The sequence below is a fragment of the Artemia sp. Qi Xiang Cuo genome, chromosome 11 (assembly GCF_049724085.1).
Source record: "Artemia sp. Qi Xiang Cuo chromosome 11, ASM4972408v1, whole genome shotgun sequence".
Lineage (NCBI taxonomy): Eukaryota > Metazoa > Arthropoda > Branchiopoda > Anostraca > Artemiidae > Artemia > Artemia sp. Qi Xiang Cuo.
This window is the reverse complement of record NC_142804.1, coordinates 39,293,968-39,310,044: the sequence shown is the minus strand read 5'-3', so window position 1 is coordinate 39,310,044 and position 16,077 is coordinate 39,293,968. Positions and strand designations below refer to the sequence as shown.

The 16,077-nt window shown below is 34.8% G+C and overlaps 1 protein-coding gene across 1 annotated transcript in view; it reads left to right on the top strand.

Annotated features, from left to right (window-relative positions):
* The window catches only part of HBS1 (translation elongation factor EF-1alpha (GTPase) HBS1), a 39,827-nt gene that overhangs the window by 12,628 nt on the left and 11,122 nt on the right, over positions 1-16,077 (top strand). Inside the window, exons 3-9 of the mRNA XM_089096770.1 lie at positions 1,046-1,147; positions 6,080-6,144; positions 8,120-8,267; positions 10,674-10,785; positions 11,158-11,391; positions 13,259-13,488; positions 14,674-14,907. Coding sequence (XP_088952896.1) covers positions 1,046-1,147; positions 6,080-6,144; positions 8,120-8,267; positions 10,674-10,785; positions 11,158-11,391; positions 13,259-13,488; positions 14,674-14,907 — 1,125 coding nt within the window. The remainder of the gene's footprint in view (positions 1-1,045; positions 1,148-6,079; positions 6,145-8,119; positions 8,268-10,673; positions 10,786-11,157; positions 11,392-13,258; positions 13,489-14,673; positions 14,908-16,077) is intronic.

Sequence of the window (16,077 nt, the reverse complement as noted above, 5' to 3'; positions counted from 1 at the left end):
CAGAGATCATGGACTCCTATACTATGTATGGACTCCTAAGCTCATAAGCCCCTGGAAATCATTGGGTTTGTTTTTTGTATCTTCTTCTTGGATTTTCTTTATATCTGACTGATAGGAGGGACCTGAAAAGAGTGCATGTGTCGGCTGCCCTATTTATGTATATCTTTAATTCTTTAGTAGCCATAGAGTATATGTTAGTCTTGTTTTTAGGTCACTAAACACTAGACTGTAGCGTCTTCTTTTTCCGAACATGACACACATTTGATACCGTGCGTACTGACCCTGAGAATATACGTCAGAACCTTAGTTCAGTTGCTAGTGGTTGGACAAAGAAAAAAACAGGTTTTTAAAAATCTGTGTCTCTTATTTTTAAAGGAGAGTATAGCCTTCACAAGAATTGTTTAAACAAAATTTTGGGTATATCGTTTTTTTTTTTTTTTTTTTTTTAACCTGACCCTTCAGAGGGAGGGGGTGGGCGTAAAAGGGGTGCGTGTCTTGGTTGCTCTTTTATATTGCCTGCACGTTAAGTTCTTTAGTAACCATAAGTCGATATCCACCTCGTTTTTGGGTCACTACACTACTAATGATTACACAAAAAATTGTTTTTAACTCAACAAGGAACTAAGTGGAGAACTGGAACCTCTAATAATTTCTGGTTATAGCCAAATACATCTCTTGGATGACTAGCAAGGAATTTCCCAAGAATGTTACACAGTTCCTTTTCAATTTTGCCATTGGTATGCTTGAAGAGTACATCAATCTCTTCTTTTATATGTGACTGTCTAGCAACATGGTAGCTAATTTCAGACCTGTCTCTATTCACGCATGAGTGCAAAAAAGAGAAAGGGTGTTTGGGGTTTTGCCAGAGAAGTAGAGAAGTTAGCCCATTTAGTTTCATGGCCGAAACTGGCAAATGTAATGCATTTGAACTTGATAACATTTTTGAGCGGTTCTTTTTATCTTGTTGTTATCATCGCCCTATTGCAACACAAAGTAAAAGAAGATTTTACAAAAAAAAAATATGTTTTTTTTCGTTTTATTCTAGAGCAATTTATCTATGATAGAAGTAGTCAGCAAATGCTGAGTGGCTTTATACAGACAAATGAACAAATAAAAGAAGAGGAGGAAGAATTCAGTCGAGGAACAGGTGAGTTAAGCCACAACTTCTTTTTCTGCAACAGTTACAACTAAGGACCATGGATAAATATTATATTAAATATTGTTCCACAATGGTACAGAGGGTGCTCAATAAGTAAAAAAGGCCACTGCAATCTCCTGTTTATATAATAGGTGCTCAATAAAAGAAATACATCTTGCAAACCAATACTTTCTTAGGTAAGGACTTGCAAAGTTTAAAGCTCTACGAAAATGGATCACTTTTCAGGAAAAAACAGACAATTCTTTTTGGAAAACAGCGTTTAACTTTTAAAGTAAATAAGAAAATTGTAAAAAAGCTAGTGTGTAATTTTTGGCTAAAATACAGCTGTTTGTGCTTATTAGAATGGTATTTCAAGTCTAACTAATCTCTTTTTTGTTTCCATTGTGAATTTGTGTTTTGCAGTGTAATGAAAAGGTGGGTATTTTGATAATTGTTTTTTCATGTGCATCAGCTTAATGAACTAATTGTGTTTTCTTTTTTCTTCCATGTTTTCGCCAACGATTGTGTGTGTTTTAACTACCGATTTGGTGTATGTATTTCAATTGTTTTATTCCGTAAGGTAAGGTTTCTTTTGCTATTAAAATATTTGGAGTCTAGTATTATTAAGTGTTTTTAATCTTAGTTGTTCTTTCAATAAAGAGCAATGGAGGTTGACTTGGACGATCTTTTAAAACTTGTTGATTCAGTGACAATTGATACGCATTCCCCCTCTAATGAAGTGGTCGAGTTGAATATTGACGATTTAATAAGTGGTGCGTGCATGGAACTTCCTTATGTAGTACGCTCTAGCCCAGATATTTGTGAAAATCCGGGTACTTCAGAGCTGCTTAGAGATATTATTCCTAGCAAATTAAATCTCTCAGAAGAACTCTCAGTCGAATCGAATGTGGCTGATTTTAAGGTTCAAAATTCAACACCACCTGTGCCTATTTCAGAGAGGCTTGACGACAGTAATGCATCTTCTGATGTTAAGTTAGTGTATCAGCAAGACAAAATCAGTTCTGAAAACACAACCTTTCTTAGTCCTCAAATAGCCTTGAAAAGCGAAGATGCCGAGGCTAAGAAAACATTGTCAAGTGATACTGACGAGTCTGATTCTGATCTAGAGGATTATAGTTGGATGGACTTGGTAGAACTTACTGGTTTTAAGCTTAAATCAGCAACATCTACCGCAGAGGAGATATATGACGAAATAGGAGAAACATTAAACCACCAAAGATGCTACAAACCTACTATTTTGCTAAAGGACTGTTCTGAAGTGGGAATACTAATAAAACCATTGTTGCCTGATAGAAAAGCTGAAGAAATGTGTTATGAAAAGATAAAGACTCACATTAAACCATTTGATTTTAGCACACCATCACCGGATGCCTGTGTACGCCAGAGGAGACTTGGAACAAATGTAGTGTAATTTGTATTTAATTTTGTGAACTTTCAAAATGAAATTTGAGAGACATAGATTTGGCTCATTTTCAATGTCGGTAAAGCTCTATTGCTGTTAAGTATGAACATGGAATGACGGAATGAAGGAGGTTTTGAGAAACGCCTAATTCTTATCGAGATCAAACCTGATAGTTTTTATCCTTTTTTGCCTTTTTTTTTTTTTTTTTTTTTTTTGTACTCAACTCTTTCCTTTTAGATATTGAAATTGTAGAATTTGATTCTTTTGTATTTTTTTTTACGACAGTACATTATACTAGCATAAAAGTTGGACGAAGAGTTAGTAAAACGTAGTCGCAAGCGTAGATTCTTTTTTTCTTCCTTCTTTTTTTTTACAAAGATTTAAAATCTTGTTATTTTTCCTTTTTCCTTAATTGAACGAACTTCTTTTTAACTTTGATACTTTTTTCTCTTTCTTTTTTTCTTTTTTATTAAATTGTTAAATGATTAATTAAAATTATTTATTTAAATTTTTTTATTATCGATATGTTTGCTCACGTAATAGTGTACTACTATAAAGAGATGACACTTGCCTAAGATATGAGTCGTCAATTAGTGAGCTTTTTAATCAACGAACAAAAAATGCCTCTGATCTGTTATAATAATCAATGTTGTGCAAGAGAAAGACAGCAGCGGCTCAATTGGACAACAAATTTACTTATGATTCAGTTCAATTTTGATGGGAAACACTATAGAATAACAGAGTGGTATTTAGTTCAACAATTTTGGCTAAAGCTCCTGCCAATTTATATACACTGTTGATCTTGTGTGTTTGCTCACGTGATTTAACCCTATAGTTTCTAAAATATTTGCTTTCCTTGTGTTGTTTATTCTGCCTTTTTTCTGAATTGAAATTCTGTTTTTCAAAAATTTTTGGTGTTTTTCTTTACTCTTTTAAGAAAAATTTCAATCATATGTTTCATTTCCCCTCGTTTTTTAGTAGACTGTAAAGCAGGCAGTTTGGGTATTTTGCACTCAGAAAATCATGACAGTGATGACGTCAGTCTAATCTTAAGAGCCGAAGGCCTGAACGAATACAGGGAAGAAACAAAAAGCCGAGATCTTTCTATTATATGATTTACATAAATATATGTGCCTTATAAAACAAGGAAGTATATAACACGCAAGACCGTACCCAGAGGGGGGGGGTAGGGGGGTTTGAACCCCTCCCGAAATGTTTTTTTGACTCGTAAAAACGTAACAAAAATGGGTATAAACAAATTTTGTATGAGTTTTTTGATGTTTTTGTGTACCCTCCCCCCCCCCCCGAAAAAATAAATCTTTGAGTAAAACCCCCTCCGAAAAAAAATCCAGGGTATGGCCTTAATAACACGTATAGCCTAGTAGAAAGAGGTGTATTACGTGTAGAAATGTAACGCTGTTTTCGCTATATTCCAGTTACTTTTTTGAAGCAGCTTTGAATTTTTCCTTTATGATTTATCAGTGATTAGTGTAAATAATGCTGAAATGATTAGTGTAAATATTGCAAAATTTTGTCCATTATCATGAACAGTAGGGGAGGGAGTAGAAATAGTGCCAGGCAATCAAATTATATGATCGGTATCACAAGCCTCTTCTAGTGTGATAAACATAAAAGAAAATTATGAGATTTGGGTATAAAGGGATGTGTTGGAAGACACTCAAACAGTGATCCATTTTTCACTGAAGATCGGCTAATATTAGTATTAAGATTACCCATAATTAAATGATGTAATGAATTCCAAACAAATCGATTCACGTTAGTTTTCAGTAGACTACACGTCTTTGTGAATTTTGTCTAGGATTTAACAGTGATCCTTATTTTGGAGATAAGAGTTTATAAAAAAAAAAAAATAGTAGTTCCAGTAGGTATGGTCAAGAAAGATTGATCAGATTTGAATGGAATAGGGGAAGGGGGAAGTATATCCCGTTTAAGGATACAAGCTAGCTAAGCGGAAGGACGACTACCTGTTGCTTCAAACTTGAAGCTGTAGTACAATGCTGGAGACATTGTGAGAATCAAACAAAACATCAATTATGAAATTTTTATCTTGTGTGCCTTTAATATTAAACAAATAGTTGGGATTGATGCGCTATGTATAAACAAAGTGTTTTTGGACTATTTGGGTCATTTGAGAAGTTAGGGCATCTGAGGGATCAGTAATTACAAAAACGGGCATTTGCTCTTCTTGTTCCACAACTCAGCTAAGCAGATAATAAAATAAACTAAAAACGTTGCACTTGGGATGTTTACCATATCTCTTTTCAAGAATATAAAAATATAGCGCACTTTAACAAACATCAGTCGTCTGCTTAACGCAGCAAATTATGCTGCTACTTTAGTCATCGGTTCTTTGCCGCTGTAAACAAAACCAGAAGAGGACAAACATAAACTATATTTTTTTATCCAATAGTTGGTTTGATAATTCAGATGAATTTGTCGAAATATTGCAAGGAGCAAAAAACAAATCCCAAGGTCGAAACTGTACTTTAAAATAAGATTTGCTATAACGTTTGATATTCTTCTTCTTGAATCCTATCAGTTTAAATAGCCACGTATGAATAAACTATGAAGAATGTTCATAATCATAGTAAATTATTATGCAATAATATTTCAAGTGTGAGATCTTTTTTTGTATTCCTTCCGATATTTTGGTTGTGCTCGATTATTTCGCAACCCTCATTTTAGTGATCTCTGTTTTATTACAGTATAGATGGCGTATATCTTCATTGTATAGGCTTAAAAACATAACATTTAGGAAATAATGGTAAAATTCTTATATTACGTCGATTCGTAGAGTAACATCATATTAAACCCACATAATTGTATAAACGGACACAAAACCCATAGCAATTTTGAGGTTGGATTGACGAGATATGACGAAGAAAAATATCAAAATATACAAGTGCTTTTGAGCAATGTAGAAAAAAAATAGTGGTGGATATTTTGACTGATATTTACGGCCTATCTTCAAAGAATAATTGAAAAAGAACAAAACCTTAAAAATTCACATGGTAAAACAGTCACAAAGCGGGAGCAGATTTTAGGTCGCTATTTTACCAGTGTGAGAAGGGGGGGGGGCTCTAAAACAGTGTGGGGCAATCCCTGCCCCTTATGCAGGTAAAGTATGGCAAACCGATATCTTGAAACGATGCATTTGATCACTTCGATATTATTTTTAATATTAGTTGAACATAGGGGCAATGATAGTGACACCTCTTGTCGGGAAGTACGATTTCGTACTTTGTGGGTAATTTTTAGATCTTAATTGACAGCCCCCATTAACGGTAAAAGAAGTTGGCTCTATCCAAAAAACCCTTCTCCTTCTAATTCTTCATTTACTTGTACCCTTTTTTATTCCAGTCTAAGAAAGGGGTTTCAAATTGAGAAAGAGTTTTCAAGTAATCAGGCAATTGGAAAAAATTACTTGGATATTAATGTTCTTATGTTTAATGATTATTTTTACGTTTGTGTTACTAATATTTTGAAGCTATTTACAGTTCAAGTTGATCTCTCTAAAACCACTGTACCAGTCGACGAAAAGGTCTCGCAAATCACTTTAAAGGTAAGTCGCATTATATCCGGACCTTTATCCATTCTTGTTCGTTGAAATTACAGAATGTTTGATTTGTAGTTTTGAGTATTTTGGGGTTTTTAATAAAAATGTCTCGGTGGTTTCAATTGGGAAGGGGGATTATTTTTGGCATTTTCATTGAAAAATGGCTTTTGGTATATTTTCATTGAGAAAAAGAGAAAAAATTGCCTCTCTCGGATTTAAAAAATATATTTTTGTTCAATCTTTTTTTTTTGTTCGTTGTTTAATCTGACTGCTGTCATTTAGGTAGTTTGCATTTTTCTTCTTCCCTGTTTTTCAAGTTTCTCAATCATGGGAAAGTGAAGATAGAATTTTTGTTAGTGAAGCGCAAGCTGATAGGAAGTTTTTAATCGGCACATAAATACAGAAGATCCTAGCTCAACAGCAAAATTAATATTACTCAAATCTAACAAAGAAATCTAATTGGTCAGGTGGATTTTTATTTACCGCAATAGCTAGACCACCCGACGGTCTGCCACCTGTGCCACGGTCTGCCATTTGCTGGCCGAAGAAAAATCTGACAACTTTAGTAAACGGTAGGCTACCAGTCTACTCATAGCGATAAGGAACATGTCAGCTAGGCGTACATCCGAAGATTTTCGCGTCTAAAATACCTTTAAGGGGCATATTTTTCTTTCTTTTAATTAAAAAAAAAATTACCGAAAAAAATGTTTTTCAAAGAAAAGTAAAGACCGTATTAAACGTATTAAAGACCGATCAGAAAAAATAAAATCTATAATAATTCAAACTCAAAACGACAGAGATTACTATTAAAGAATAATTGAAACCCAAAACGAACAAGCATTAAATAAACAGTCACAGCAAACACATTAAATTAGCAATCATAGTCAAAAGATCAGAAAAAATAAAATCTATTATAATTCAAACTCAAAACGGCCAGAAATTACTATGAAAGAAAAAATGAAACCCACAACAAACAGAAATTAAATAAACGACCATAGCAAACAAACATACAACATGTACTAATGTAAATGAATAAATAAATCTTGAAAACAAGTAAAATTTAATTTGAATATGCAAATCAAACCTAAAACAAACAAAAAAGTTTCTACTATTTAAGAATAAATAAAACCCAAAACGGACAGAAATTAAATGAACAATCATAACAAAAACATACAACAGGTACTAATATAAATGAATAAATTAATCTTAAAATGAATAAAACTTACACTGAATCTGCAAATCAAGCCTAAAACGAGCAAAAATCACTATCAACGAGAGTTTGGCTACTGCCCCCCTTTGTAACAAATACGTTGCGCAAGGCCGTACCCAGTTTTTTTTCGGAAGGGGTTTTACTAAAAAAAATTGGGGGGTGGTTATTCAAAAAAACCTAAAAAAAGCGCATACAAAATTTGTTTATGTCCATTTTTGTAACGTTTTTACGAGTCAGACAAACATTTCGGAGGGGGGGGGGGTTCTAACCCCTTCCCCCTGGATACGGCCTTGAATTTACGCTTCAACCGCCGTCTTCTTTCGAAACTTTTCAACTCTGTCACTCTACCACATTATCTGTACATATCGCCGTTTCGGAAAATGCTCACAAAATCTGACAAGTCAAAAATTCGTTCAGTTTTCTTCCGGTTCGCAAAATATCTTTTACGTTTTTCCCCTTTTGCCCGCAACTCTTATCTAGTTAGAAAATTCAGCATTGCTGACCACATTATAGCTATAAAAAAGCAAATTCGTGCTTATAATTTCCGTGTGACAAAGCTGAACTATCCTTGGTCGTCAGTACTGACCCAGTATTTAAGATGTATTTGTTGTGTTGTTTTTTTAAGCGTTTTTTTTTTCGTGCTTAGTGTGTATTTCCTCCTTGGTCGTGGGTACTGGCATAGTAGTTAAGATGTATTTGTTGTGTTTTTTAAGTGTTCGTTTTCGCGCTTAGCTTAGCGATGTATGCTAATTTTGAAAAATTTCTTCCTAGCCTCCGTCAATAGAACCTGGAGCACCGAAAGCACTGTCTGTGATTTCAGGTCCAGTGGCTCGACCGACTACTGCTAAAGTAGTTCCCGCAACGCCTAAAGCTACAATTGTAAGTGGATTTCTTGTGCCATCTGCTACTCCAGATAAAGGTAAGTGCTCCAGTGAAACAAGAATTCGTTTTATTTGTGCTGGGGTGGGATTAATAGCTGGTTTGTTTGTTTTGTTTGCTTTTTTCTCTCCTCTAAAAATTGAATGGGAAGTAGCTTATTACCATCATTGTATACATTCTCCTGGACAACCTGCATTTTATTTTGGTGACATATTACCAAGCATGTTTGGTTATAATTGGAAAGGTAAACACTATAATGAAAAGTTATGTACATCTTGACAATCGTTTATCTGATTAATAGCTTGTTTACTAGTTTAGCCGATTGCTTTTATTTAGAAATAAAAATGGAAATGACTTTGGACCAAACTTAGGTAGGTAACCCTTAGAAACCCACATTCTCTTTTGCTGTCATTTTACGATTCACTCTAGTTTATAGCTCGAAAATCTTTTCACTAGAAATGCAAACACTAAAAATTATATCCAACTTGACTATCATTTACTTGATTATTAGAAAGCTTACCGTTTTAATTGATTAGTCGTTTTAATAATGGAAATGACTTTGACCTACTTTCAGAAGATTTTCCTTGGCAACCTACATAATCTGTTACTGAAATATTACCAATTATCCTAGGTTCTAGCTGGAAATTTCTTTACTGGAATCGCAAAGACTTAAAGAAAATTGTATCCAACTTTACAATCATTTCTCTGAAATCCTTGGGACCACAGGTATGTAGAATTCCAGAATATTCTGCATCTCTTAATAACTATATCAATTATGACTGAACTGCTCATGGTAACTAACTGTAAGTAAAGAGTGACCCTTTCCAATAGTAACCCAAACTCTACAAAAGGATTTTGATAACGATATGAGTTTAAAATGGATCTAATTTTTGTATTGATTTTAAACATTTAGAATTAATTAGGTTTCTTTTAATGGGAAGTAGGTGCCCTAAACGCTGAAAAATGCATTTTTAGGCCCATATTTCCAAGCTTCCCATAAGATATGCTTCTGACAAATACAAAGAGAGTGAGAATAACCTCTAACCTCCCTACATATGCAGAAACAAATATTGTGACTAAGTTCCCCCTAACTGCTGACAGTTCCACCTTACTGCGGAACTTGTAGATTTTAATGGGGAAAGTTAGTTTTTACTATCGAATTATAGTGACGAAGATTCAAATTTAACCCTACAAAGCGGGGATTTGATTTAGGTAAAAGCATCCCTTTTACTGGTAAAAATTACATCTATTTTCATAAGGTTAACATAATCATTTTTTATGAATGAAGTATGATAGATTGGCGAAAATTATACTTTTTGATTTCCATCTTGGGCCAAGCAAAAAGCAGGTGGTCCCCGATTAGGGTGGGAGGAAGTGACAAGAAAGGGCTTGAAAGGAAATGGAAACTTTGTAGGAAGGAGTAAAAAGTGAAGCTTTAAACAAATTGGGGTAGAGAAGGAGCATACATAGCTGTGTTGGCCCTAGGTCGCTTGGCTCTGCAAGGAATTGTTTGTGATAATGTCGATAACGGAGATTGAAAAAAAGTCTGATGATGTTGAAATGCATCATATTCTTGAAGGTGATCATTTTATATAAATTTTATTATTGAAAATTTTTTAGATAGTTTATATAGTTAACGTTTAAGTAATTCTAGGCTTCATAGTCATTAAGGCTGCACAATGTCACTTTTCGACATTGTGGACGTGGTATTTATAGCAATATGGCTTCTGTAATTTTCCATTCAATGATTCAGTAAGAGACCTTGGTATATTATTTATGCTTAAATACATCTCATGTGGCAAAAGCTGCAAATTTCTGTCTAAATACTAGTAATCGGGAATTCAGGTAGGTTCCATAGCTAAAATTGGTACCTCAGTACAGTATCCCACGAATAGCTTTAACCATTCACGCATTAAAAGATGTGCTCCTAAGGAGACCCCGTATCTTTCCTGGTTTGATTATTAACAGCGCTTGAAACGTTTAAAGTGGCTTTCATTTCAATTTGGAAAGAGCAACATTTGTTCTTATTAATGAGTTTACAATAATTAAGGGCATATATCATGTGGATACCAATATTGAATTTACTGTGTTGGATAGAATACATATTGGTTAGTTTTTCTTTTATTACTCGAGTGTGTGAAAACCGGAACTTGATTCATTTATTTGTTGATTATGCTGGCAATGTTGATTCGCTCAAGAGCAGTGGTGCAGCTTCCATTTCATGTCAAAGTGCTTGATTCGTTATATTTAGTTATGTTAATATGTTTGCCTGCCCTTTTTCTTCTTGTTTGCACCAGACTTTTGCATTCTGCACTTTTGTTAAAAGAAAGATAAATATCATTGGTGTTATCACTCGATGATCCCTTGTTACACAATCCGAATTTGATTATACTAGCAAACAAACATTAGTAGTTCCAAATTCAAGATATATTCTTCTAATTTCTAGGCTTGTCCCCTGTATCTTCCGCTGAAACTTCAAGATCAGAATCTCCTACTAATATCTCTGTGGTTCCCGACGTAAGAACAGCTGAGCACCAGACGCCATTGAAACCCATCAAGTAAATTTAATATCTTTCTCTCTCTCTCTCTCTCTCTCTCTCTCTCTCTCTCTCTCTATCTCTCTCTCTCTCTCTCTCTCTTTCTTTCTCTCTATCTCTCTCTCTCTCTCAAAGTATTAGTTAACTTTATTCTCAGCACAATTTGCCATACAAATTATTATTACCAAGTGTTCTTACGAAAAATTCAAAAATTTGATACTTTCTTTTAGACAAACAAAAAACTCAAGGCTTTTGAAAAAAATTTCGTTTGTTTTATGTTAAACTATTAAAACTCAGTACCGGTTTAGTTTCTCTTTCTCTTTTGATTTAGTTTAGGATCAAAGGTCTTCCTTTATGATATGCTATTTCTCATTTTCTTTCGATCCATTTCAGGAAAAGAGATGTAATGTCCCTTTATGAGAAAGAAAGGAGTGGAGCCAAAGACCGTCTGAATCTAGTTGTAATTGGTCACGTTGATGCTGGTAAATCCACCATGATGGGTCACCTCCTTTACGAACTTGGTGAAGTTTCACAGAAGATCTTGCATAAATATGAAACGGAGTCTAAAAAACTAGGAAAGCAGTCCTTTGCTTACGCTTGGATTTTAGATGAAAGTATGGAAGAAAGGTAATCACAAAAAAAGAGAACAGACTGTCTTCAAATACTTATTATTTAGACAAACATTAGGGTCACACTAACCGAGTTGAACTCGTAATTCCATGCCCTTTGGAAAAGGGGGTCGGGTCTTGGTGTAGCAAATTCTTTTGGCTTGGGGTGGGGGTCAGTGCTTGGACTTTACAAACTCAGCAGCCGTGAATCTGGGGAAAGTGCGGTTAAACAAATTCCCCAGCGCAATGATCTTAGTAGTCAAGAAGCGTCGTTGATCCATCGATAGATAGATAGATAAAGTCAAACATTTGCTATAGATCATTGCTAATGTCTCTGAATCTAAAACGGGGCTAAAATAAAACCCTTTGTTAACTAATTTAATTTGGATGAAAAAAGTTATGTATTAATTAAGATCTATGTAGATCGTGAAAGTAACAATTTCGATTTCTTAGGTATGCCCTAGATACAGGATACTTTAAAAGTGTAATATCGTTCACGTAATATCGTTTTTTATTCAACATCTGATCGGCTATAAAAAGAAAGGTGGGTGAATATAAATTAGATAATTTTATTACCAAAATTAATATATGTTCATATCCACATCCCTACATTATCATTACATTATTATGTTTTTAATAACTTCACAGGCATCGCTGAGATTCAAATAGAGAATCAGATAGATCTATTCAGAAATGGAATTTCCATATACTCAGGAATCGACTGATAGTCGTTGAGCTAAAGGGAATAAAACAATCGAAGACTGTTCAGAAAGGATGCCCGCAGGGGGGAGAGGAGTAGTCTCCTCATATATGTGGAACCTGGTCATGAACACCCTGCTGAATTTCTTAAAACAGCAATCCAGGTATAGCCAGGCATATGCAGATGACCTACTATACTTACTGAGAGGAAGATGTTCCCATTTAAAGGAAATGGGAACTTCCTTTGAGGGTTTAAAGAGGAAGGCTTTGAATAGATTGGGATGGTGCCTAGTTATGTTGGCTTCAGGCAGCTCAGTGCTGCGGTGAGTTGTTATTAGTAGTAGTAAAAATTTCCCCTGAAAATCTCAGCTCCCGGAGACTTCCCTCCCCATGGAAAATTCTCCCCGTGGGAAATCCCCCCGGCAGAAAGTTCACTCCTCCCCCAACAGAAAAATGTATGCATACTTCCCAGTAGCAAATGATATGCGTAAACAATGGACAAGTTTCACAATTTAATAGACTTTCCCCCAAGGACTGTGGGGGGTCATGGTATCTTAAAAGACAGTGTTTTTAGACCTTTCAATTATGCTGAACAAAATGGCTATCTTAAAGTTTTGATCGGATAACTGGGGGAAAAGGGCGTGGGAGTGGGGCTAGCCACCCTCCAATATCTTTGTTCACTTAAAAAGGGCACTAGAACTGTTAATTTCCGTTCGAATGAGCTCTCTCCCGATATTCTGGAATCATTTTTTCGATTCAATCACCTTTGGGGAAAACAAAAACAAATAAATAAACACACATCCGTGATCTTACTTTTGGCAAAAAATTCAAAATTCTACATTTTTGCAGATGAGAGCTTGAAACCTCTACAGTATGGTTCTCCGACACGCTGAATCTGATCTTGTAATTTTCAGTTAGATTACTTGACTTTAGGGGGTGTTTCTCCCTTTTTTTGAAAATCATGCAAATTTTCTCAGGCTCATAGCTTTTGATGGGTAACACTAAACTCAGTGAATCTTGTATATTTGGAATCAGCATAAAAAGACAACTCTCTTGATACATCTATTGATTTTAAAATATTAGTTTCGTTTTAGAATTTCGGTTACTATTTAGTCGCATCGCTCCTTAACTACGGTTCGTTACCACGAACTGTTTAATATTTTCAATGTGTTTTTTTTTTCACATAGGTCACGTGGAGTTACAATGGATGTGGCTCAATCCAGCTTCGAAACAGCAACTAAAAACATCACGTTGTTGGATGCACCAGGTCATAAAGATTTTATACCCAGAATGATTCTTGGTGCTGCTCAAGCCGACGTTGCAGTGCTTGTTGTGGATGCTACCAAAGGTGAATTTGAGACTGGCTTTGAATCTGGAGGACAAACTCAGGAGCATGCACTGCTCATTCGCACTTTAGGTAAGCATTGAAATGCCATTATTCGCGAAGCTCCTTTTCTATAGACGTTTCTGTAATTGAAATGATCCATTTTTGTTTTGTTATATTATGAACTTTTTCATGCTGCTAGGCTGCTAAAAACTTCAGTCCCAATACGCAATTTACCTAGGCTTTCTCTATAGGTCATATCTGTTGAATATTTTTCTAAAGTAGTCAAAAGACGGGTTTTTGGTGATTATTTTTATCAAGAGACCATTCCAAATGGGAGTACAGCATCTTACTTAGCTGTTGCAAATTAACCAAGAATATTATTGTTGCCAGTGGCGTAGCTGTAGCATTTTCTATTTGGGGGCAAGAGGGGTCCACATCCGGAGAGTCAAGGGGCATGGGCTGCATAATATTTTTTCTCAAATGATTGGGGGGCAACTGCCCCCTCCCCTTGCCTCCCCCAAACTACGCCACTGTTTGTTGCAAAAAACTTGATGAGAGCACAATATCACGAGATTCCATTAAGTATAACCAACTTAGCATTTGGGATTTAAATCCAACATTACATAGCTGTCCTAAATCCCAAAAAATTGAATATCAGTACTTTTCGTGAAAATTTTTACAAAAAAAATGTTAAACATTTTTGACTATTTAGCGTATTGAAAATATGCAATTCTACTTAGATTACTGCATTGTGAGTTTCGAATGCTATTTTAGAAGCATTGCAAGTTCGATCTTTTTCTTCTTTTTTTTTTGTCACATGTCCATATTAATTATTTTCGTACAAAGTCGAATAAGGGCAAAGGAAAGGAAGATGTTGATATATTTTATATGATTCTTTTCGTTGTTAATTCTGATGCTCAGTTTGCTGCTTATAAAAATTTAAGGTAGAATATTCCATGTCCGTGATAAGATGGTGAAACCAGGATAGCGATTCTGGCTCATTAAAACTATTTCTAATGCACAAAATAATTTGATTTTTTTTCTCTCTAAAATTTGTTTTTGCGGGAAACTCTTTGGGAAGGGATTTATTTTCGAAAAGTGGTTATTTTGGGACCAAAGCATTTGAGTTAATCCCTTCAAGCTTCCATGCTATGACTTCTTTAAGTTAGTGTTTCCTATATTTCCGGAATAACCCTTAATTCTTATACTTATCACCAATTTTCATTTCATATCAAGTAGCAAATGAAATTTCCAATCAAGAATGTATAATTTTAGGTGTTTCTCAGCTTGTAGTTTCTATTAACAAAATGGACACATGTGATTGGTCAGAAGAAAGATTTATAGATATAAAAAAACGGATGGCAACTTTCCTCAAACAAATTGGTTTTAAGGAAGACGAGATTAAATACATACCAGTTAGTGGTTTGTCTGGAGTCAATTTGACAAGAAAACCTGCTGAACCCTGCTTGACTTCGTGGTACAAAGGCCTTACGTTACTTGAAGCTATTGGTAAGTTTTTAGGTCTTATATTTCTTATTGCTGCGACTCTTCCTTTGTAGCTTTCAGTGGTAGGGAGTTGTTTGTAGTACTTGGTACGAGAAGGGCCTAAAATATAGATCTATAATTTTGTAAATTTGTCCTCGTTTATTCATCGTTTTGATGGCTACCCCGAAATTACATTTTGAAACAGAAATAAATGTAAACACTAGTGAAGAAAATAAATTTTATTGGGGGAGAAAAAAGGGGTTGCTTTTTGAAAATACTGATTATCTTTAAAATTAAAACATTTTTTAGGCCTATTCAGTAGGAGATACTTACATCTAGGGGGTCGCTTGTGGAACTGTTGTAATTTTGGGACAGATATTCACAATAAAAACAGCTTGCTGGCTCAATATCTACCTCAACTGCTTCATTATGGACTATGGGTGGTACATATTGAGCCTAGTTATGGTCTCTGGAGAGCCATGCTAAAAAATTAAGATGCAATGTTTTTTCGCTAAGAAGAAATATGTAATGACTCATATGAAAAACTGGAAACGAATGCACTAGTCCTTTACGTGAAAACTCCAGAGAAACTGGGCTTCAAATTTTTTCATGGTATCTTAATTAAGATAGAGACTAGAGTCTTTCCCTGCACTCTATGTCGTCTGCTAAAACTAAAACTTGTAATGCCCATGACATGCGCATGAATACTAGGGAAATATGTACCAAAATTGCAAAGAAAATATGAGCAAGTTGTAGAGGCAATTTCTGTTGTCAGCACAGGGCTCTCTATTTTAATTGGGTAGTGACTGAATCCACCCCACCTTTGTGTGCGTACGCTCATTTGGTCTCCAGACAATATGTGCTATGTGCAATTATTTAAATTTTGAGCCTGTTTCTTGGAAGTCGTCAGGATATTGTGTTGCTATCTGTATTTTGCATTTGTTACCCCTGAATTGCGCTGGTGGCCTTGTAAAAAAACACCCATCCTAATTTGATTTTATTGCACACCCTGTGTAAGTATTTTTGGCTGTGTAATCACCACGCTCTTCTCCTAAGCTCTATCATAAAAAAATTCTTCTTCTTGTAGTGAGTTTTGAAGCCATTTATGGCATACGTTATTTTAATTCAACAAAATTATCTGTACTTTTTTTTCTTAGGAATATTTCTGAATAAAAAAAAAATCATTTATTTAGA